At 50.1% G+C, this 22,477-nt stretch overlaps 1 protein-coding gene across 1 annotated transcript; it reads left to right on the forward strand.

Annotated features, from left to right (window-relative positions):
* Positions 1-3,194: 3,194 nt before the first annotated feature.
* WFDC2 (WAP four-disulfide core domain 2) lies at positions 3,195-9,520 on the forward strand. Its single transcript, XM_012780260.3, has 4 exons — positions 3,195-3,327; positions 3,935-4,078; positions 6,669-6,821; positions 9,359-9,520. Exons 1-3 carry the CDS (start codon positions 3,249-3,251, stop codon positions 6,818-6,820), a joined length of 375 nt encoding a protein of 124 aa, XP_012635714.1. The 5' UTR covers positions 3,195-3,248; the 3' UTR covers position 6,821; positions 9,359-9,520.
* Positions 9,521-22,477: the final 12,957 nt, after the last annotated feature.

The raw sequence follows: 22,477 nt of genomic DNA on the forward strand, positions 1-22,477 counted from the left end.
AAGTATTTTCCTTCCAATTTGTCGGCTGTGTTTCCCCCAGCAAGTCACGGAATCTCACTTTCTTTGTCTGTTCAATGGGAGTAATAATACTTCATCCATAAGATTGTTAAATAACAAGCTACCTCTCCCTGAACACTTACTATGTGCCCATCCCAGAGGTTACACATTTAAATGCCCTCCTGGGGCCAGGCTGGTACTATGAATGGAAGTAGTTGGGGGGTTGGGGCGGAGGTTTGGCATGTGAGACAATAAGGAATGGTGGGGATTATGGGAAACTGGAAGCAATACTTCCCTCATAAAAAGATAGCAGCTCTACTTAGCTCATGGTTTCCAAAGTGTGGTCCCTTGAGCAACAGTATCAGCATCAGCGGGAAACCTGTTAGAAATGCATATTCTTTTTTTTTTTTTTTTTTTTTGAGATAGAGTCTCACTTTGTTGCCCAGGCTAGAGTGAGTGCTGTGGCGTCAGCCTAGCTCACAGCAACCTCAAACTCCTGGGCTCAAGCAATCCTGCTGCCTCAGCCTCCCAAGTAGCTGGGACTACAGGCATGTGCCACCATGCCCGGCTAATTTTTTCTATATATGTATTAGTTGACCAATTAATTTTTTTCTATTTATAGTAGAGACGGGGGTCTCACTCTTGCTCAGGCTGGTTTCGAACTCCTGACCTGGAGCAATCCGCCCGCCTCGGCCTCCCAGAGTGCTAGGATTACAGGCGTGAGCGACCTCGCCCGGCCAGAAATGCATATTCTTGGGCCCCACCCTAGACCTCTGAATCAAAACTCCAGGGGTGGGGATCCCACAGTCTGATTCTGATTTATGCTCAGTTTTGAGACCCTCTGCTCTAGCTGATGGTTGCTATGTAAGATTGCAGGACCGTGTAGCCAGATCTTTTACTCTTTCCAAGAGAACCTAGAGATTTATTTTATGTGAAATTCCCCACTTTTAAATCTTGGCAACTAATTTAAAATTTTTAAATGTACTGTATGGGCTAATAATATATGTGTTCGAGCCACATATAGTATTGCAACCTCTGGTTTATGCTTTTCCCTTTAATCCTTATAATAATCCTACAAGACAGGAGGATACCCATTTTATGAAGGAAGAAGAAGATGTAGATCCAAAAATGTCAAGTGCTGCTCTAAGTCACATAGCCAGAAGGTGGCCAACCCTTGATTTGGACCTGGGTACATTTGGTTCTAAAGCTTCTGCCCTTTGTACTTTGATAAAGAGCATATATATGACTATACCTAGCACAGAGCCTGGCACCACAAAAGCTAAACATCTGATGCCACTGACCTATAGAACTTTCTTCTCCATCCTTCTCCTCCACTCCACCACACCCCCTCAGCCTGGTGCTAATCCACATTCCTGTAAGAGACAGCCAATCAGCAGGGAGGCCAGAAGGGGGACTGGGAGGGGCAAGGCTGGGCAGTTTCCTGGCCCCAGCAGAGCTGGACAGGGCCTGGAAGAAAGCTGCTGGCAGCAGTGCCCGGGGCTGAATGTCCAGTAGCCAGCTGGGTTAGGCTAAACCCTGCTGATCACCTACGTGTCCTCTTTGTGTCCTAGACTGGATTTCAGGAGCCTGCCCAGGACTGCGTCCCCACCTGCCTCCTGCTCTCATTGCTGTTGACTGTTCTCTGAGCTCAGAGCAAACAGCCCCGGCCCCTCCCAACAACGGCATGTCTCCAGTCCCCAGGCTGGGCAGCGGAAGCTGGAGGAGGCTTTCTCAGAGTCTTTTACCAGCATCCATCTGTGGGGACAGTGGCTGGATGTACTCACACCTCCAAACCCTACTCACCTGTCATCCCAGTCATCCCATCACTGCCCCAGACCCCCTCTACCCTCCAGTGGCAAAGCCTCCTGGGGCTCCCAGGACCTCAGATCACTGGAGCAGAAAGGATGTTTGAAGGCACTTCTTGTCTAACGCCCTGGGTGACCTCCGTTTTGGCACTTACCACCCTGACTTCTGAAGCTTGGTGTATCAGTCTCCTTAGTCACAGTAGATACTCATGCATGGAGCACAGCCATTGACCTAGCTCATATCATGTGCCAGGCCTGGGGTTCCCATGTCAACCAGTGTGGAACCTACTCTTATCACTCTCAATGAGTGCACAATTGTTCCGTGGCAGGAACGTTGCATTCATGTTCTCATCATTTTCTAGATGAGAAAATGGCAGCTCAGAGAGGGAAATGATTCATTCAAGGTTACTCAGGTGGCAAGTGGTGGAGGCGGGAGTCAAAGCCACACCCTGTCCCCAAGACCAGTGCCAGAGGGCTCCTTTTGATGACTTTCTCCTCCCCAAGTGTCTTGCCCTTTATGTGCCACATAACAGACACCGAACAAACATTTACGATGGAATAGAACAAACAAGGGCTCGGAGGGAGAGAGACCTGGGTTCAAAACCTTGTTTGTGCAGCTTTGCGTGGCACCTTGGGGTGGCAGTGGAGTCCCAAACCTCTGAACATCCAGCTCATTTGTCATATAGGGACTATGATAATCCTTAATCTCAGATCATAGGTTTGCTGGAGAGAGTCCATGAGACAAGGAGCACAGAGTGGGGGCAGTCAGAGAACCACAGAGTCACAGGGCCCCCGCCAGTGTCACTACCACAAAGAAAGGAAGGGAGAAACATACATCCCAAAGGGCTGGAGTCTGCGAGGTATTTTGCCTTCACAGGCCTGTTTCTTGTCACTCATTAATAGCCACTGCTATTTATGTAGCTCCGCTGTGCGCTCTGTACCCTACATTAGCCCTCCATCGCCAGTCCCTAAAGGGGCGTCCACACTTGGTGCGGCTGACTCCAAATCCAGCCCCTCAATCCCCTGCTCTATCACCTCTTTCCTCCTCAACCCCCGACGGGGACATTCCTAGGAGACCCCAGAGTCTTGGATGGGAACCCAGGAGCCCGGGGCTGGGCCCGCGCCTCCCGCTGCCCCCTAAGGCCCCGGGAGGAAGGGAGAGAGGAGTGAACAAGGGTCCGGCTGCAGCTGGTCGAGCTGCTCCCGGCCTGGAAGCTGCTTCGGTTCCTGGTTCCCACCGGGGCCAAGAGTGACACCTGATCCCGGGGCATTATGAAATGGCATGAGGTGGCAGCCCAACCGCAGTGCCCGCTGAGCCTTTTACCCCCGGCCCGCCTCCCGCTCGGCCCCGCCCCTGCCCCTGTCCCCCGCCCCCCGCCCGCGCGGTTAAATCCCCCACCTGGCCGGCCGCTCACACCTGCACCCCGCCCGCCCCAGCACAGCACCATGCCTGCCTGTCGCCTCGGCCGGCTCACCGCTGCCCTCCTCCTTGGCCTGCTGCTGCTCGGCCTGCCCTCAGTCACAGGTGAGTGGGGCGGGGAGAGGCCGGGCACCTAGAGGGGCTGAGCCTCGAGCGTCTGAACCGTCTGGACCAGGCCAAGCGGAGGCGTAGCCTCTCTGGGAGCTGGGAAAGTGGGGGTTCCTGGGGCGGAAGTGGGGAGATCCATGAAGACTAAAATTTGGGGACCCCTGAAGCCTAAGGGTGGTGAACCGGGGAGCCTAGGGTGTGAGGTCGAAGGTGCTGGAGGTGGGGAGACCACGGAAGGCTGAAATTTGGAGGAGGGCTCTGTGCAGAAGGCAGGTACTCTTGCTGCGGGGGTTGGGGGCTGGGGTGTGCTCTGCCTGGACATCGGAAGGTGCTAGAGACCTAGGCGCTCAGTGGTGCGGGATCCGCTCAGGATCGGGATTGGAGGACTCTGAGGCCAAGGGTTGGGGCAATCTTGTACTCCCAGGTGTCAGGGACTCCTGGCCTTGGGCGAGTCCCTCTGGGGAGCTTAAGGGGGGACCTTAGGGTCAGAGATCGGGAATTCCTCGTAGTTAAGATCTGGGGCCCTTGGAGCAGGAAGTGGTTGGGCATCCTCTGGGACTGGGGCTGCACCCCACCCCTGATTGTCCCTTACCTCCCCTCCCAGGCACAGAAGCAGAGAAAACGGGCGTGTGCCCCATAATCCCGCCGGGCCTCAACTGTTCCCAGGAGTGCCAGTCCGACAGCGAGTGTGGAGACAACCTCAAGTGCTGCCGGGCGGGCTGCGGCACCGTCTGCTCTGTGCCCGATGGTAACCCCGCGACCCGCGCGAGGCCGGGCCGGGCCCCGCCGCGCTGGAAGGAGGCGGGAGCGCCGGGTTCCGGGAAGAGGGGCGCCCCGGGACCAAGGGACCCCTGGGAAAGTGAAGGCGGATCAAACCAGATCTGCCCGGGCTCTCCGTCGCCCGCCCGGGGGGAGACAAAGGCGTCGCTGAGGCGCATCGGGGGAGGGGGGAGGGGGGCCTCCCACCCTAGCTGGATTCGGTTCTCTGGTGCATGACGGGCTTCCGGGCACGCACAGCCGGGACATTGTTGCTCCCGGGGACCGGGGGCCGCAGTTTCCTCCCCGGGCCGGCTGGAGCTTGCGGGGAAGCCCGGGGCTGGCGTCCGAGCTTGGGGCGCACCCCTCTCGGAGCCGCTCCCCTGCGGCCTCCCCCAGCCCTGGGGACGAAGGACCGGGGGCGCCCGGCCGGGCGAGACTCCCCGGCTTCCTCCCTCCAGGGCGAAAGGACTGCACAGCTTAGGCGAGCGCCCGGCTCGTCTTAAAGTTGTGGAAGTGAGGTCCGAGAGAGAAACGTTCTTTCCCGAGGTCACACCGCCATCCCGTGGCCGCAGGGCTCACAGCGAGGGGCTTGCGTTTCCCCGCACCCTGGCTGGATGGTTTGGAAAAAGTCAGGACTCCTCCCTGGGCACCTGATCCCCCTTCCTCATCTTTAAAACAATCTCTCCCACGCTAAGGATTGAGTGACAGAGAGCTTGGGTGCTCGGTCGAAGGTATTGCACTTGCTGGAGCGCAAGTACAAGCCCTGGGCACTCAGATCAGAGCAGGAAGTGGCCTTAGACAGCATAGACTCTTAAGCCTCTCATTTTCCAGGAAAAACTGAGGATTAGAGGCAGGGATTTGACCTGGGCAGAACCAGGTACCGTAACTGCTGGTCTTTATCCGGAATACAGCCTCTGTGGTTTCTCCTCTTTGCCATTTCCCAGAAGATGAGCAATTCGGAGACCCCAGACACAGACGAGCAGGGAGGAGGGAAGTGGAGGGAGGACTGGCCCAGCAGGGGCAGCTTGTGGGTCTGGACCGGAATAGAGAAGGACCAGAAGGTTGGGAAAGAAAGCAGGAGGCAGACAGATGAGAGAGGTGGCGGGGCCGAGGAAGGGATCTTTGCTGTTAGATGGATGAAGAGCTTGCTACCTTGTCTCGGATGGACAGACTGAGGCTGGAAGAGAGACAAAGCCAGATGGCCTCCTGAGGCAGGGAGGGAGCCTGGAGGTTTGAATCCTAGTTCTGCCATTTTCTAGCTGCGTGATCCCCTGCAAGTGGCTTTATCTCTCTGAGCCTCTGCTGTTTTGTTTACAAAATGGGAATGATCATCTTAACTTTATAGGACTGACACTAGGGCTCAATGAAATAATACATGTGAAAATGTAGATACTCTATATATGGTGGCATGTTTTGTTCCAAAACTGTTCCCTATTTATTCTTTTTTGTCCCAGGGCAGCCCAGTATTGACAGCTCCTGCCCTTTTCTAGAGAACGGATTTCTTTTTTTTTTTTTTTTTTTTTTTTGAGACAAAGTCTCACTTTGTTGTCCAGGCTAGAGTGAGTGCTGTGGTGTCAGCCTAGCTCACAGCAACCTCAAACTCCTGGGCTCAAGCGATCCTCCTGCCTCAGCCTCCCGAGTAGCTGGGACTACAGGCATGTGCCACCATGCCCGGCTAATTTTTTTATATGTATCAGTTGGCCAATTAATTTCTTTCTATTTATAGTAGAGACGGGGTCTCGCTCTTGCTCAGGCTGGTTTTGAACTCCTGACCTTGAGCAATCCACCCGCCTCGGCCTCCCAAAAGCTAGGATTACAGGCGTGAGCCACAGCGCCCGGCCTAGGAGAACGGATTTCTTTATACTAGGAAGTGAAGACTGTCAGCCATTTCCATTGTCCCCTGCAGCCAATCACCAGTTGGTGCCTGTGTTTTATATTTGGCTGGGCCTGGCTGCCCGTCCCTGACTCAGGAAGTATAGTGTAGTGCGTGAGCGTGTGTGAGCCAGCTTTCCTGGGGCTCAAATCCCACCTCATCTGTAACATGAGCAAATATTAACAGATCCCTCCCCCTCTTTTAGAATTGTGAGAATTAACGGGGCTAATATGTGTCAAGTGCTTAACATAATGCCCACATGTAGTAGGCGCTGATTAAGTGTTCCATGTCACAATTCCTCATTACTATTACAGACCGGTTTGATTTTTCAGGGAGAAATGACACGTTTGCCTCCATGGCTTTCATGACAGCCCCGGGATGTGAGTGGCACCGATTCCACTGACACCTAAAGACCCTGGAGCTCTGGAGATTTCTGGCCCTGGACCACCATGATAGAAAATGGCAGAGCTGGGCCTCAAACAGACGTCCTGTGATTCCAAAACCATCTCGCAGCAGCAGGAGGGATGATTTGCAGGCAGCCTTCTGGGGCCCCCTGAGAGCAGCTCAGGCCCCCTGGGAAGGACCCAGGCAGGCAGATCTGCTGTTTGTGAAGCCAAGTGGGAAGCAGTGGGGGGTCATGCTGCAGATATGAAGTTCATCTCCTTGCATCCCTCTGTTTACCTGCTCTTATTCCTTTTTCTACCAGAAAAGAAGGGTTCCTGCCCCCCGATGGACATTAGCTTCCCCCAGCTTGGCATCTGCGAGGACCAGTGCCAGGTGGACAGCCAGTGTCCCGACCAGCGGAAATGCTGCCGCAATGGCTGCGGGAATCTGTCCTGTGTCACTCCCAATTTCTGAGGTGAGTGAAGGAGAAAGAGGAAGTACATTCATGCCTAGGTGTGGTGGTACCTGCAGCAGGTTGAAAAGGAAAACCTGGGCGAACACATGGCTGCTCACTTGTCTGTCTATTTATTTACTTTCATTCACTCAACAAATACCCATCGAGCATCTATCATGTGCCATGTACCACTCTAGGTGCTGGGGATGTTCCAGGAGTGAACAAATTACACAAAAATATCTCCCTGATGGGGTCTGCATTCTAGTGGGTGATAAACAACAAATAAGCAGGCCAGACACAGTGACCCATGCCTGTAATCCTAGCACTCTGGGAAGCCAAGGTGGGAGGATGACTCAAAGTCACGAGTTTGAAACCAGCCTGAGCAAGGGTGAGACTCCGTCTCTACTAAAAATAGAAAGAAATTAATTGACCAACTAAAAATATATAGAAAAAATTAGCTGGGCATGGTGGCACATGCCTGTAGTCCCAGCTACTTGGGAGGCTGAGGCAGGAGGTTCGCTTGAGCCCAGGAGTTTGAGGTTGCTGTGATCTAGGTTGATGCCACGGCACTCTAGCCTGGGCAACAGAGTGAGACTCTGTCTCAAAAAAATAAATTAATTAATTAAACAAATAAGCGAGCAGATCTTGTAGTACATTGCAGGCAGATAAGTTCCAGGAGGAAAAGGAAGCAGAGAAGGGGGTGAAAAGAACAGGGGCAGGGAGCAGAGCTGCAGTTTTTGCATGGGACAGTCAGTGAAGGCCCCACCCAGAAGGTGGCATTTGGATAAGACTTGATGGAAATGCAGGAAGGAGCCATGGGATGTGGGGGGCGGGGGGCGGGGGGAGAAGGAGCAGCAGACACAGGAGCACCCCTCCACACTGGGCACTGCAGGACCAGCCAGAGGTAGAAGCGGGTGGGGCAGGGCAGGGGAATAAGGAGAGAGGGTGCAAGGTAAGAGAGAGCAGGCAGCTCACTGGAGCCTTATGAGGTCATTGTATTGGCCATCGTAAAGACTTTGGTCTTGACCCGGAGTTGCTGCACCTTTGGAGAGAGACTGCTGCTGCTGTGTGAATGGACTGCAGAGGGCGGGGGCGGGGGCGGGGGCGGGGGCAGGGAACCGGTTTGGAGGTGCCTGTGAGAGGCTGGGCGAGAGATGACCTGGACCAGGATGGAGGCAAGAGGGAGATAAGTGGCTGGGTTTTGGGGAAGCAGTTATGTCCTGGAGGGGACAGTGGCTGCAGGGTTAGGGCTGCAGGAAGCTCTCTGCATGGCCAGTGGAGAGCTTCACCAAAGAGCTTGGCTTCGCAGGACAAACACGAGCTCAGCTGACTTGAGTTCAGTTCATCCAACGTGTGTCGGAAGCATGTCGAGCACGCACTTTGTGGCAGGCTAGGGCTCAATACAGTCACCTCTAGTGGCTCTGGCACTGAAAGCAAAAGATTATGGGGCCTCCTATATTATTTAAAATAAAACAATGCTGAGTCATAAAGTAAGTGTAAGGAACTAAAGGAAAAATAAAACAATGAAGCAAATGCTTAGTTGGCCCATTGGGCAATCGGTGCTGTGCCGCTGGCTCTGTGCCAGCTCTGGGACAGAAAGGGGACCACCTCTCTGTCCAGAGCTAGCAGTCCAGAGGCTGGGGCGGCTGGAGGGGTGACACTCCCACTACCTGTAGTCAGCCCTGAGTGTTGTGGAAAACCAGAGGAAAGGTCACCCAGGTGGGGGCGGGGGGAGGATGGCAGAGGGACAGTTGGGGAAGGCTTCCCAGAGAGGTGACCCTCAGCCAGTCCTAAAAGATGGGTGCAGGGTAGGTAGTCTGGGGCAGTGCAGCGGGGAGGCTGTTTCAGGCAGAGGGAATGGAAAGGGCAGGAACTAGGGAGTGCGCTCGGGTTGAAATCTCATTGTCACCACGTGCTACCGTTAACAATTTCTCAGCCAAGGAACCCGAAGATCACCGATGGGATCCAATAGTGCTCATGCGAGAAAACGGAAGGCCAGAGAAGGGACATGCTCTTTAGTGCCTCAGAGGGGCCATGGTCTCCCTACGGCCCAGAGGGCTGCAACCGTCTCTCGCCTCCATGAGTGCTGACCCCATGGGTGGGTTCTGCAATCCGGGTTCAAATTTCAGCTCTGACATTTAACCAGCCTTTTCACCTCCCAGAGCCACAATTCTCTGGCTTATAAAATGGGGCTAGATAAAATCTATTCGATCAGCTAATCTCTCTCAGCATAAGCTAAGGAACAAAGGCATGGTGGACCTGCCTGTTGGTTGAGGAATTCTAAGGGAGGCAAATGACCACGGCCCCTCAGGAAAGTGACATTGGTCGGCAGGGACCGTGATACCCAGGTGTGCCCTGGGGATGGTCTGAAGCAGAGGAGATGAATCTAGAATCTGTAGGAAAATGCAAGCAGAGCCCCAACAGGGCACGACTTTGCTGTGTGGATATGCAGGATACAGTGGGGCAGGGGAGTTGACCCAGGATTTAAGCTGCGGGGACTCTTGTCTAACGTGACGGATAATGTTGTTGATGGCATCATTTTGATTTTATTCCTCCAGCTCCAGCGGCCACCAGCCTGAAGAGTGGGGAGGGGACGTTTCTGCCTGACCCTGTGTCTGGCTCCAGCTCGATGCTGTCACCTCCTTCTAGCCTCTGTGTTCCCTCCTGGGCTGATCACAGCTTCTCCCCTTTCCAGCCAATAAAGTAACCACTTTCAGCACATTCTGTCTTTGCCGCCCCTGACTTGGGTTGAGGCGGGTGGGCAAGTGGGGGGCGACCAGATCATCCGGCACAAGGGCCAGGGAGGGATGGACCCTGAAGCAACGGCCATTGATCCAGGGTTCGTCTCAGGGGGGTGAGGAATCCCCGGAGAATCCACACGCCAACACTGTGGGGTGGGTCCTCATCCTCCTGGGTGACGATGAGAAAGCTGAGCTCAGAGAGGGGATGGATGCTTCCGACGTCACTCACATCCGTTCCTGGCGGTTCTCATAGCAGCAGCAGCAGCATCTTATCCTATGTGCCGGACATGCTGCTGGGACTTTGGCTTATGTGACCTCCTGGCTCCTCAAAACAGCAGATAATGACAGTCCAAGACTCCAGGAGGCCACTTGCTTGTGCCCACACAGAAAGAAGATGGCCAAGCCAGAGTCCTTTGTTGTCATTTTTAAAATCAAGGTTCTGATTAGTATAAACAATGTAGTCATAAGTATCAAAATTCAAAAGCTTAAAAAAAAGGATATACAGTGATAAGTGTCTTTCACCCTAACTCCCTGCCCCCACCTCAGCCACCCGGGTATTTTGTATGGAGACAAACAAAGGTATCAGTTTCTTGTGTCTTCTTTCAGATGCATATCTCCAACTCTGTCTTCTCTTTCTCTCTTCTTCTCCTCTCTATTCCCCCATCCCTCACTGTCTCCAGCCTTCTCTCTCTCTCTCTCCCTTCCCCCTCCTCTCTCCATCCCCCCATTATTCTCTCTCTCAAGCCCTCTCCTCTCTCTATACATCCCCCTCTATGCCTATTTCTCCCTCCCCTCCTATTCTCTCCTCTCCCCGCCACCTCTCTGTGTCTAAGAATATAAAAATCTCAGCTACCCACCATTTTATATGACTTGTCAGACCCTCCATACTGAACTATATCTTGCTCTTTTCACTTAATAATGTATCTTGGCCTTGACTCCATAGTAAAGCATAAGGAATTTCTGCATTCTTTCTTATGATTGCATAGTATTCCACAGCTCAGATGTCCCAGAATCTGGCCACACTTCTGATGATGATTTGGGTTGCTTTCAGCCTTTTGAAGGCCTAGATTTGAACTTGGGTCACCTCAATGCCAGAATCCCATGCTTGTTCCGCTGCCATGATTTCTCACTTGAATCCCTGGGGTGTGGATTCAGCCTTTGGAGTGAGGAGGAAGGAGAGGATGAAAGTAATGACTGTGACTCTGGCTCCCTGGGAACAACCTTTATGTCCGTTCCTGCTCCTCTACCCACTGCAGAACGTGAGAGGTCTGGGCAGCTCGGGTGGGACAGTCTGGAGTGCCACCAACCTGGCCCAGTGTCCAGCCATCCTTATCTTCCTCATCCTCTGTGGGTCCTTGCCCTAGGTCAGAGGCCAGATGAGACCCCAGGACTTCTCCATCCACTCCACTCCCACCCCCAACCCCACTCCAGGGGCAAAGCCGAAAGGGCCTCCCGGAAGTGGTCACGCTTGGTGCATGTGACCATCCGTTGGCTGTGGATGGCAGTCCCGCTTTTCTTCTAGCTCCCCCTTTCCAATTTCTATCCCATTTGGGCAGAAACAGTGGCACCCAGTGATGAGTTGGGAAGAGTTATCAGGACACAGCGTGTGTGTCCTGATAACTTTCTCCTCTCCTTCCCAGGTTTGCATTCTGAAAGACAGGCCGGGCAGGGTGACGTCTAACTCAGGGACAGTATAGGCATCATCTGCATGCCACCGGCACCCACTCTGCCCTCCCAGTCACTCCTGCCACTCCTTTCCATGAGCCCATAGGTGACCACAGCGTCCTCAGCATCGGGCCGCCGCAGCTGCTTCAGCCCAGCTGACTGGGGTTGGCAGGCAAATTTGCTACCCCTGATCTAGCTCAAGAAATAAAGTGCTAACTGTGGAATGTCAGAACTGGTGGTTGAAGTTTTACTGAGTGAGACAACTGCCCATGGGGCACCCTGAGCAGGAGTCCCCCACCAGAGCCTTAAGAGAAGTGGGGCTCTTTTAAAGAGGGCCCTGGCCCAGGGGTCTCCTGGGGTGGACGAGGTGGAGGTTGCCAGGGATCCCAGTAGTGGACAGGAAGAATGTGCCAGGGAAGGCGAGCTGAGGGGTGGAATGGGGTGGGTGAGAAGACTGGGGTGGTTTAGATCAGGATGAGCCTCTGGCCTAGAATCAAACTTTTTTCTTTAAAGCTGTTTGGTCAGTAAGTTTATTTTCTTTATGAATAATCTTCATAGAAAATGGTTGCTTGGTTTCACTCTCAGTGGCCTGCAGCCGGGTCTGAGGGAGTCTGCCTTCTTCTGAGTGGCCCGATCTTCCTTCTGGGCAGGGGGCTTCTTGGGATGGTTCCATCTCTTCTCTCTGACCTCTTTCTTGGGCTTCTTCTCATAGACTGGATTCCCTCATGTAGCAGCGTGAGCTTTGTACATTTCCTCCAGCACGTCTGGAGTTACATGGTTCTGTATGTATCGGGAGAGTTGTTTCTTGCAAGCACCTTCATCTTCTTGCATTGGGTAATGCGTAGAATCTGCAATGTTCTGACGGCTGATGTGCTTCTACATCAGATTCTTTGCTTTCTGAATCATAAGCAGGGAATTTTTTTGCTACTGTGGATAGACAAGCTCCACAGCTCCCTTCAGGGCCTGCAAACTTTATTTCCAGTGGCAGTTCTGGCAAGGCCTGCGTCCAAATCGCAGGTAGAGGCTCCAAGTTGATCACCAATGCTTTCCCCGTTGTATTCCTCTATGGTCACCTCCACTTGACCTTCATAGACCTTGTCCATGCCAAACCTACTGGGAAACCTGCAGCCAGCAGGTTGTACAGGCTACTATGATATGGTGCAACGTGACTTGGCCAGCCAATCTTCACACCACACTTTGGGAGTTCATGAGCACATGCCGCACTGACTATTGTATCCCCTTCTATGTGCGCATGAACAATCTGTTTATGTGCTATCTGTTCGTTAAACAATTCTCACCCTGTATTTGGTTGTGTTATACTCATTTTTATCATGGATTACCAAGCATTTTTGAGCATACTAATCAGTTTAACCCTCTTGTCTTCTACATTTTACTTGGTATCTCTTAAGTAGGCCTTACCGTTGACAACTTTCACAAACCTCATCCTGTGGCACAGAGACCCACGTGCGTTCCGGGCTTGACACAGACCTGCAGAAGTGCCACAGGGAGGGATGGAGAGCGCCAGGATCTTTCTTTTTTCTTTTCTTTTTTTTTTTTTTTTTGAGACAGAGTCTCACTTTGTTGCCCAGGCTAGAGTGAGTGCCGTGGCGTCAGCCTAGCTCACAGCAACCTCAAACTCCTAGGGTCAAGCGATCCTACTGCCTCAGACTCCCAAGTAGCTGGGACTACAGGCATGTGCCACCATGCCCGGCTAAGTTTTTCTATATATGTATTAGTTGGCCAATTAATTTCTTTCTATTTATAGTAGAGACGGGGTCTCGCTCTTGCTCAGGCTGGTTTCGAACTCCTGAGCTCGAGCAATCCGCCCTCCTTGGCCTCCCGGAGTGCTAGGATTACAGGTGTGAGCCACCGCGCCCGGCCAGGATCTTTCTTTGATCAACTTTAGCAGCCAAGTGAATGCTGTAGGTCAGGGACTCTGAGTGTCTTCGTTTGGGGGAGGGGAAGAAAAGAAGAAAAGGGCTATGGATTGGTCCCTTCCTCCCCCTCTTCCAGATCTTGAAGGGCCATTCAAGATGTAGCCAGACCACAGCAAGGTTTAGTTTGGCCAGGAAGAGGCTCCCAGGGCTCAGGAATCCTGGTAAACAAGTGGATCCAGATGGAACTGCTCTCTTGGAGGCCCCTCCCAGAGCGACTCAGCCTGGCTGCCCCAACTGAACTCAGGCAGGGCCTCCTCCTGCGCTGGTCTCCTCCTGTTTCCAACAGCAAACCGCTTTGCTGATGCCTCCAAAGCCCATCTCCAGCCCAGAGGGTCAGGTATGGTAATATTTACGTGGAAACAAACAGCTGTTCTGGAGGAGAGTGCAGGCGTGAGGTTGGAGGGATAGTAAGAAGTCCGTGAGTGAGCGGGAGCTTGAAAGATAGAGTCCTAAAGACAGAGCAGTCAGGGAGGGGACAGTCCTGCTTGAGAAACAGCATCAGCAGGGCATCCACTCGTTCAATAGATATTTATTGAGCACCCACATGTGTTCTGGTCTAGACATCAAGGAGGTGTGGGGGTGTATGTGTGTGTGGTGGGGGTGTAGTCAATAAATGAATGAACTAGCACATATATAACATGTCAGAAGGTGGGAAAGTTATGGAGAAATACGAAGCTGGGTAAGAGGAGTAGCGACTCCAGGGGATGGGGGAGAGGTGGGTGATAATTTTGCAGCAAGTAGTCAGGGAAGGTCTTTAAGAGGCGTTATTCAAGTAGTGAGCTAAATAGGACATCATCCATGTCATAAGCCATGGGAGGAGCAATCCAGACAGAGGGCAGTTCCAGGACAAAGGACTCGAGGCCACAGTGTGCTCAGGGAGTCTGAGGGTCTTGCAGGAGGCTGGTGTTCATCACTGGAGTGCATGGGTGGTCAGGAGCATGAGAGGAGTTGAGGTCAGAGAGGTGGTGTGGGCACAGAGCATGAGGGCCCCGTGGGCACTACAGTGCTTTGGACTTCTATTTTGAGTGGATTTGGGAGCCATTGGAGGAGCTTGAGCAGAAGGACACGTGATCTGACTTAGGGTGAACAGGACCCTTCTGGCTGCTGTGTTGCAAGTAGACTACAGGGGGTGATGTGGAACCAGGGAGGGCAGTCAGGTTACGGCACCAGGGCAGGTAAAAGGGGGGGGGGGTTAAAAAAAAAACAATAAAATTCTTCAGCCAGTGCTTATGAGGTATGAGGCCCCCTCAAAAGTGCCAGGTAGAAGGCTTGGGTTCCTTAAATCTTTCTTGTGTCCCTTGATGGAAGTTTTCCTTCCTTGGCTTCCAAAACATTAAACCTATAGAGCCCTGAGACGTAGGAGTGAGAGACACACAACATTTAACAGGGTCGTCTATCCGTTAGTAATGCTGCATTATAAGCCAACTAAAGTCACTTGCTCTCACTCTCACGTCTGTGGGTCGGCTGGTGTTCAGCTGATCTAGGCTGGGCTCGGCTAGACCTTCTTGGAGTTGAAGGCTACCTGAGGCATGTTCCCATAGTGATGGCGGAAGGACAAATACATGCCAAGCCTCTGCTTTCATCCTGTCTGGTAACATATCATTGGCCAAAACAAGTCACATGCCAAGTCCAAAGTCAAGGGGCAGAGAAATACACTCTGCCTCTAGTGGAAGGAACTGCAAATTCCTTGAGTGTGGGTATAGGTTGGGGTGGTGAATTGGGGCCAATAACTCAATCTACCATTATGATTAATAACAAGATGCCCTCTGGTTGCTCTGATCCATTCATTCTTGCTGTGGGAGAAACAGTGCCATATGTTAGCTGCTGTTTGGAGCAGGTCCGGCTTCCTGCAAGATAGAACCTTACCCACTGGAAGTTTAACTCCAACTCATGGTGTCACACCAGCAGATCATTGCACCATTCTGTAAGTCCTGCTGCTACTACATGTGGGAGAAAGATGATAAGACTGGTGAATCACATGAATAACAGGTCCTTCTTTTCTTTCTTTCCCTGTAACACTCTCCCCCAGATATTTGCAGGGTTAACCTTCACTCACCTCATTCAAGTCTTTGCTCAAGTGTAACCTTCTCAAAGAGGCCCACCCTGACTACCCTTATTAAAATTGCAACCTCTGGCCAGGCGCGGTGGCTCACGCCTGTAATTCTAGCACTCTGGGAGGCTGAGGTGGGAGGATCGATCAAGGTCAGGAGTTCGAAACCAGGCTGAGCAAGAGCGAGACCCCCCATCTCCACTAAAAATAGAAAGAAATTAATTGGCCAACTAAAAATATATAGAAAAAATTAGCTGGGCATGGTGGTGCATGCCTGTAGTCCCAGCTACTCAGGAGGCTGAGGCAGGAGGATTGCTTGAGCCCAGGAGTTGGAGGTTGCTGTGAGCTAGGCTGATGCCACGGCACTCACTCTAGCCTGGGCAACAGAGCGAGACTCTGTCTCAAAAAAAAAAAAAAAAATTGCAACCTCTGCACTACCAATTCCCCTTAGCTTAGTTTTCCCCCATTGCATCCTTCACCTCCTATTATTCTATATAATTTAATTATATACTGTGTTTATTGTTTATTGCCTTTGACCCACCCTGAATGTAAGCTCTCTGAAGGAAAGCATCATTGTTTGTCCAATTTGTGTCTGGCATAGAGTGGGCAATCAACAGATATTTGTTGATTGAAGGAATAAATGAGTGAACGAGTGGATGAGAAATTCTTTGCTAGAAACGATATTACGTGGGATACACTGGCTGTGATTAAGGAATTCTGCAACTCTATGGATACTGGTGCTGGCAGAGGCATGGAAGGCAAGGAGGAAAAGTCCAAATTCAGAATGTCTGTTCCAGTGAAGGCAAATCACTCACTTCCTCCTACATGCAGAGAGGGGTCCAATGTACCTGTCACCAGGTAGCTGGTTCATCTCCTCCAGTTAATGGCACCATATCAGGGCTCAGATTGGCCACCAGGTGAGCAAGTTCACTACCAGTGTGATTATGGTATACCGTGAGTGGCAGTAGCCAAGTCAGCTTTGCTAAGTGGGAAATTCATGCCATTGGCCCCAGGCTTAATCCCCACTGTTGTCATGTGGCTGCTTTGTTCATGAGCCCACTGGGGTGGCCTGGGAGAGGCTGAATGACATCTACAGGTGTGTTGTCCTCTCTAAGTGATGACCAAGACTACAGCCTCTCTGTAGTCTTTTGCAAAGCATCCGTGGGACGCTGAAGAAGGTCTTGGCCCCATCTTTTGGGCTCAGTTCCTCCTAGGCTTTGAGGCCCAGGCAATAACTACTGCTGCATGCTGACATGCTGGGCACTGGCCACCAGTACACTACTGCAACAGGACTGTGCATGCGTGATGTCTCAGTTTTATATAACTTGTGGAGGAAGATGGTGCTAATTGTGCAGTAAGAACATGTGTCTATAACCTGGATATTTTGATCAAGATGGTGAAGATTGCTTGACCATCCCCCACCAGGAATGGTCAGCAAATGTCAGAACATGGGCCTCCCTCTGCCAATGGGACTGAAGCCACTCGAGTGGCAGTGGTCAGGGGGCGAAGGAGGACAGTGGCAGGCTGAGCGAAGCCAGGGTGCCAGGCGGTGCAGAGCAGGCTGCGGAGGACCCATCCTGGGAGACAGCAAGAGGTGGAATTGCTCTTAAGCCAAGGCCCCTGACATGCTTCATTGCCCCATTCATCTTTACGTACCAAACACAAATTCAAATTGTTGAGAATTTTAAGGCAACACCCACAGAGAATTACACCCTACGTGCGGAGTCCTTCTGAGTGCAGGGCCTTGTATGACTTGGTTCCACGCCCATGAAGCCTTGCTACAGATCTTATCTGGATTTCGCCAATTGTTTCAACAATGTCCTTTTTAACAAAAGAAAATATTGGATCCTGCCATTGCATTCAGTTGTCATGCCTCTTTAATCTTCTTTCATCTGGAAAAGTTTCTGGATTTTTTTTTTTTTTGTCTTCACATTAACGTTTCGAAAGATGAAAGGCCAGTTATTTTACAGAATGTCATTCAATTGAGCTTATCTGATGTTTCCTCAAAATTACCCCCATAGTATCCTGAAATAATAAAAAAAAATTAGATTGCTATTATGCATTTTTTGGCAGGAATACTACAGAAAAAAAGAAATCGTGTTCTTCGTGGTGGATCATTCCACCAGGCACATGATACTGACATCTTGTCACTAGTGACGTTAACTTTGATGACCTGAGCACAGCGGTGTCTGCCAGGTTCTCTGCTCTAGAGTCCCTGTTTTCCCCTTTGCCATGAATAAGAATCTGTGGGGGGACACTTTGAGACTATGTAAAAATCTTGTTACTCCTCAAAAGTTTACCCACTAATTTTAGCATCCACTGATGATTCTTGCCTAAATTAATGATTATTTTTTTCTCCTTTGATGTATTTATTTTTAATTTTTATTTCAGGATATTATGAGGGAACAAACATTTTGGTTATATTTTATGTCTTTGCCTCACCCCAGCGAGAATTAGAGGCTTGCCCTCCCTCTCTACAATGCTCACCGTGCCCCTTAGTTGTGAGTTTACTATCTCCTCAACCCCCCAATCCCTGGAGAATATTACTACCGTGTGAGCACCATAGTGTTGATCAGTCAGTGCCAATTTGATGGCGAGTACAAGTGGAGCCGATTCTTCCGATCTTGTGATAACTCACTTCGGATAATGGGCTCAAGCTCTATCCAGCAAAATATAAGAGGTGCTAGATCACTGTCGTTTCTTATTACTGAATAGTATTCTATTGTAAACATATACCAAATTTTAATAATCCACTCATGAATTGACGGGCACTTGGGTTGTTTCCACATCCTTGCAATAGTGAATTGTGCTGCCATAAACATTTGGGTGCAGATGTCTTTATTATAGAATGTCTTTTGGTTTTGGGGGTGGATACCTAAGAGTGCTATTGCTGGATCCGATGATATTTCTATTTTTGGCTCTTCGAGGTAGCTCCAAGTTCTTTTCTACAGAGGTTGCACTAATTTGCTCTCCTTTTCTTTTTATTTATTTATTTATTTATTTTTATTTTTATTTTTTTTGTTTGAGACAGAGTCTCACTTTGTTGCCCAGGCTAGAGTGAGTGCCGTGGCGTCAGCCTAGCTCACAGCAACCTCAAACTCCTGGGCTCGAGTGATCCTTCTGCCTCAGCCTCCCGGGTAGCTGGGACTACAGGCATGCGCCACTATGCCCGGCTAATTTTTTTTTTTATATATATATATCAGTTGGCCAATTAATTTCTTTCTGTTTATAGTAGAGACGGGGTCTCGCTCTTGCTCAGGCTGGTTTTGAACTCCTGACCTCGAGCAATCCGCCCGCCTCGGCCTCCCAAGAGCTAGGATTACAGGCGTGAGCCACCGCGCCCGGCCTTCCTTTTCTTTTTAGTTGATATATTTAATTGTACAAATATATGGGATATAGAATGATATTTCAACATATGTATACAATTGTAATGATCAAATCAAGGTAATTGGCATATATATTACCTCAAACATTTATCTTTTTTTTTTTTTGCGGGTGTTGTGAACATTCTAAATCCTTTCTTCTAGTTTTTTGAAAATATACAATAAATTATAGTTAACCATATTCATCCTACAGTTTGCATGGCACCCTCCAGCGCCAAAATCCAGGGAGGTAGCATCTGATTGGCTGAGTCCATGTCAAATGCTCACACTCAAGCGGCCAATGAGCAAGGAGAGGTACGATCTGGACTGCTGGCTTCCGTAGAGCAGTAGAGGGACTCAGTTGAGAACCAGCCGCTGGGATACCAAACTCCGGGTAGCCTGGGGAGTGGGCACGTTCCTGAAGGGGAGTATGGGTGCTGTCCCACACCATCTACCGGAGGCCCCCCCCCCCAGGAACCTGCGGCAAATTTGGTGTCCCCTCCCCTTACCTATGGGGCATACGTTCCAAGACCCCCAGTGGATACCTGAAACCTGATAGTGCTGAACCCTTTATATATTAATATTATGATTTTTCCTCTACACACACCTATGATAAAGTTTAATTAATAAATTAGGTCCAGTAAGAGATTAACAATAATAACTAATAATAAAATAGAATAATTATGATAATATGCCAGCATCACTACTCTGGTGCTTTTGGAGCCATTATGAAGTAAAATAAGGGCGACAGTCAATCCGATAACTGAGTTGGCTCCTGAGTGACTGGCGGGTGGGGCGTGTGTCCAGGGTGGATACTCTGGACAAGCGGATGAGTCACATCCCCGTGCAAGAGAATTCATCGTGTGACTGAGAACAGTGTGCAGCTCAGAACTTAGGGGTTACTTATTTCTGTTGTTTTCTATATAGTCTTTTTGGGCCGCAGGTAACTGAAACTGCGGAAAGCGAAACTGCAGGTGATGGGGGAACTATGTGCTTGTATGGGTTTTGGCTTTTTCTCTGACTTAGCTGGGAAGCCATTAAAGGGTTGTGACTACAGGAGTACCAGGGCACGAAAGGATCCTTCTGGTTGTTCTGTCGAATCAACTGCAGGGGGCAAGAGCAGAAGCCCCGAGACCAGTTAGGAGGCTATAATAGCTGTAAACAATGGGTGATGATGGTGGACCACTGGAGGGTGGGCGAATAGTGGGTAAGTGACGCGTGGGTGTGTGGACTGCCTTGCCTTCCACCCACTCTGAAGATACGTCTTGTCTGGAGCCCTAGGGTGCTGTTGAGCGTCGATACAGTGATGCAGTTTTAGACATGAGATGGGGGTGGGGGGTGGTTAATGCAGACTTTGGGATTATTGAGACAATGATTTCTTTTCCTGACTCCCAAGGCCAGATAGCTCTGATGCTTTCATGGGTGGGAGATAGAGCTTGGAGCTGGTGATTTAGATGGTGAACAACCGAGGAATTTATAGGACATTGTGGTGAGGCAGAATATCTGATTAGCATTAGCCATGGAGAATGTTACCCACAGTGAGATGTTGAGAAGGGGGAGGGAATACAGGGGTGGGTGGGATGGAGCCTAGGATTTAGGAATGCAGCAGTCGGTCTCTCCTTTGTGGAGTCCTCTGCAGGCTGGCGTGACTTTGGCTCTCCGGGCTGGAAAAAGAAGACAGTGTCCATGGAAGACATTTAGGATTCTGCATCCAGTTTTCAGTGTTTTCCAATTGGCCACCTGCTCTCACAGTGGCCCTGCCTGGTCCCTCTTTGAGCCAGAAAGAGAAAAGGGTGGGATGTGTTTGTTGTCTTGGCAACATAACTTGGTGTTTCGAAACTCTTTTAATAAAACTATTTACTGGAAATCAGCCCCATGGGGGAGATTCTGAGATCCATGAAGGGGTGTGGCATAACAGTTGTGACCATGGACTTTGGAAATGAGCCAACATGGGCTCAATGACCAGCTCTGCCACTTTCCAGCTGTGTGGCCTTGGAAACATCCTGATTTGTTTCATCCTTTTTTCCTCATCTACCACTGTTTCCTAAACTTGAACGTGCCCACGAATTACTCAGGAATCTTGTTACAAGGCCAGTTATGAGATTGTGCATTTCTATAAACTTAAAGTTCTCAGGTGACCTAGAGGCTGCTGGTCCCTGGACCACATTTGGAGTAGCATGGGCCCAACCTGATTTTTCAGAGTTACTCTGAGGTATATTTGTGCTGGCTGTGAAAAGCTGACCTCAGTGCCTGGCACAATAGATGGCACTTGTTCTTTGAGCAATGGCAGGCAGCTGGCTTGGACTTGAGGGGAGGACCCTGAATCAGAACGGTAGATAAAGGAGAGTGCCCACATGAGAGCTCCATCTTCAGTTCTGTCCTCCCTCCCAGATGAAGTCTGGGAAAATCAAGGGGGGTAGGTATTGCAGTGCAGTGGAAAGGGCAGTTTGGGGTAACTAGGATGCTTCTGTTTCATTTCCACCCTGTGATTTTAAAGAAGTCCTTGCCCATCTTTGGGCTTTGTTTCTCACTCTTGAAATGAATGAACCAGATGTTTTTCTCCTCTCCCTCCAAGTTGCAATTGGTGTTGCTTAAGGCAAGAGAGTTTTGATTTAGAGTCTGAGGAGAGAAAGTGGTTGAAGGAGGCCAAACCCATTACCTTCCCCTTGTTCGCCCCATACGCCAGGGGCTGTGATAGCCCTGGGCACAATTGTGAGGCCATCCACTGTAGCTGTGCTCTGTCCATCTACATAGGAGTTGACATTGTCACTTCTGGGAGTAGCCTGATGTGGTGAAAATCCCAGACTTGAGAATCCAACTCAGGTGGATTCAGATACCCATTCTGCCACTTGCTATTGCATGATGTTATATATGATTAACTTATATGATTATTATGTTATATATGATATAACATTATGATATAACATTATGTTATATATGATTAACTTCTCCAGGTCTCTGTGTCTTCTGTTGTAAAATTACGGAGTTGAACTCCATCGTGTTTGGGCAAACTGCCAGGTCTGATTTACTAGGATTTGATGAGTACTATCTCTCAGGCTTCCACCTCCTGCCTCATAGGTAAATTCTGGAATCCATATCCTACAATCATGAGAGGAAGACGGGCTTTGAATCTGAGAACAGGGTTCAAACTTGTCCCAGTCATTTTTTTTAGCTACGTGACCTTGGACAGACAACCTGTCTCTTTGACACTAAACTTCCTTCACTGTAAAATGCAGGTGTGATATACACATTTTAAGCTTATGGAGGGGTGTAGAGATAATCAGTGGAAAACATCAGTAAATAGAAAATAAATCAATAAATTGTAGCTGCTCTTAATCACTTTCTCTTTTTTAACCAAGAAGACTCTTAAGAACAGGGACCTCATCATACTCGTTTCTGCAGCCTTAGTGCTTAACATAGGCCTGGCATTTCGTTTTCAGTGAATATTTGTTAACAGGAAAACAACAATGACCATGAACTCCTCTGAGGCAGGGTTACCAGTTTCTTTGTGTCCATCCTCCTTTCATGTTCCTGTCACCATGTGAGTAGTTTTAGCCCTGCAGTTACCCTGCATGGTAGCTATTACGACTTCCAATATGATGTGAAGAAGCTAAGGTCAGAGAAAAGAAGCGTTTGCCCTAATGTCACGCTAGGAAGTGGTAGGACCCTTTAGCAACAATAAACGTGGTAGGACCAAGAATCAAACCCAGCATGGTCCAGCTTGCAGGTTTTTAATCAGTCTTGTAGAATGAATGGATGGATGGATGGATGATCATTCCTGTGGTGAAATTTCAGGCAGCAGCCCAGGCAGGGGAAAGGTTCAGGCTCTGTTTTATCCTCCTACCTGCAGGGCTGATTTTAAGGGTGAAGACTAATGGGAAAGAGGCAGAATAGCTCGTCCAGTCAAGGCGGGCGGTAGAGC

This window comes from Microcebus murinus, chromosome 16 (assembly GCF_040939455.1).
Source record: "Microcebus murinus isolate Inina chromosome 16, M.murinus_Inina_mat1.0, whole genome shotgun sequence".
Taxonomy (NCBI): domain Eukaryota; kingdom Metazoa; phylum Chordata; class Mammalia; order Primates; family Cheirogaleidae; genus Microcebus; species Microcebus murinus.

Bases quoted from the DNA above. Each gene is read 5' to 3' on its own strand.
- WFDC2 (XM_012780260.3), top strand. From the start codon at position 3,249: ATGCCTGCCTGTCGCCTCGGCCGGCTCACCGCTGCCCTCCTCCTTGGC. The intron at 3,328-3,934 runs GTGAGTGGGGCG...CTCCCCTCCCAG, and splicing joins CGGCCTGCCCTCAGTCACAG to GCACAGAAGCAGAGAAAACG. The intron at 4,079-6,668 runs GTAACCCCGCGA...TTTTTCTACCAG, and splicing joins CGTCTGCTCTGTGCCCGATG to AAAAGAAGGGTTCCTGCCCC.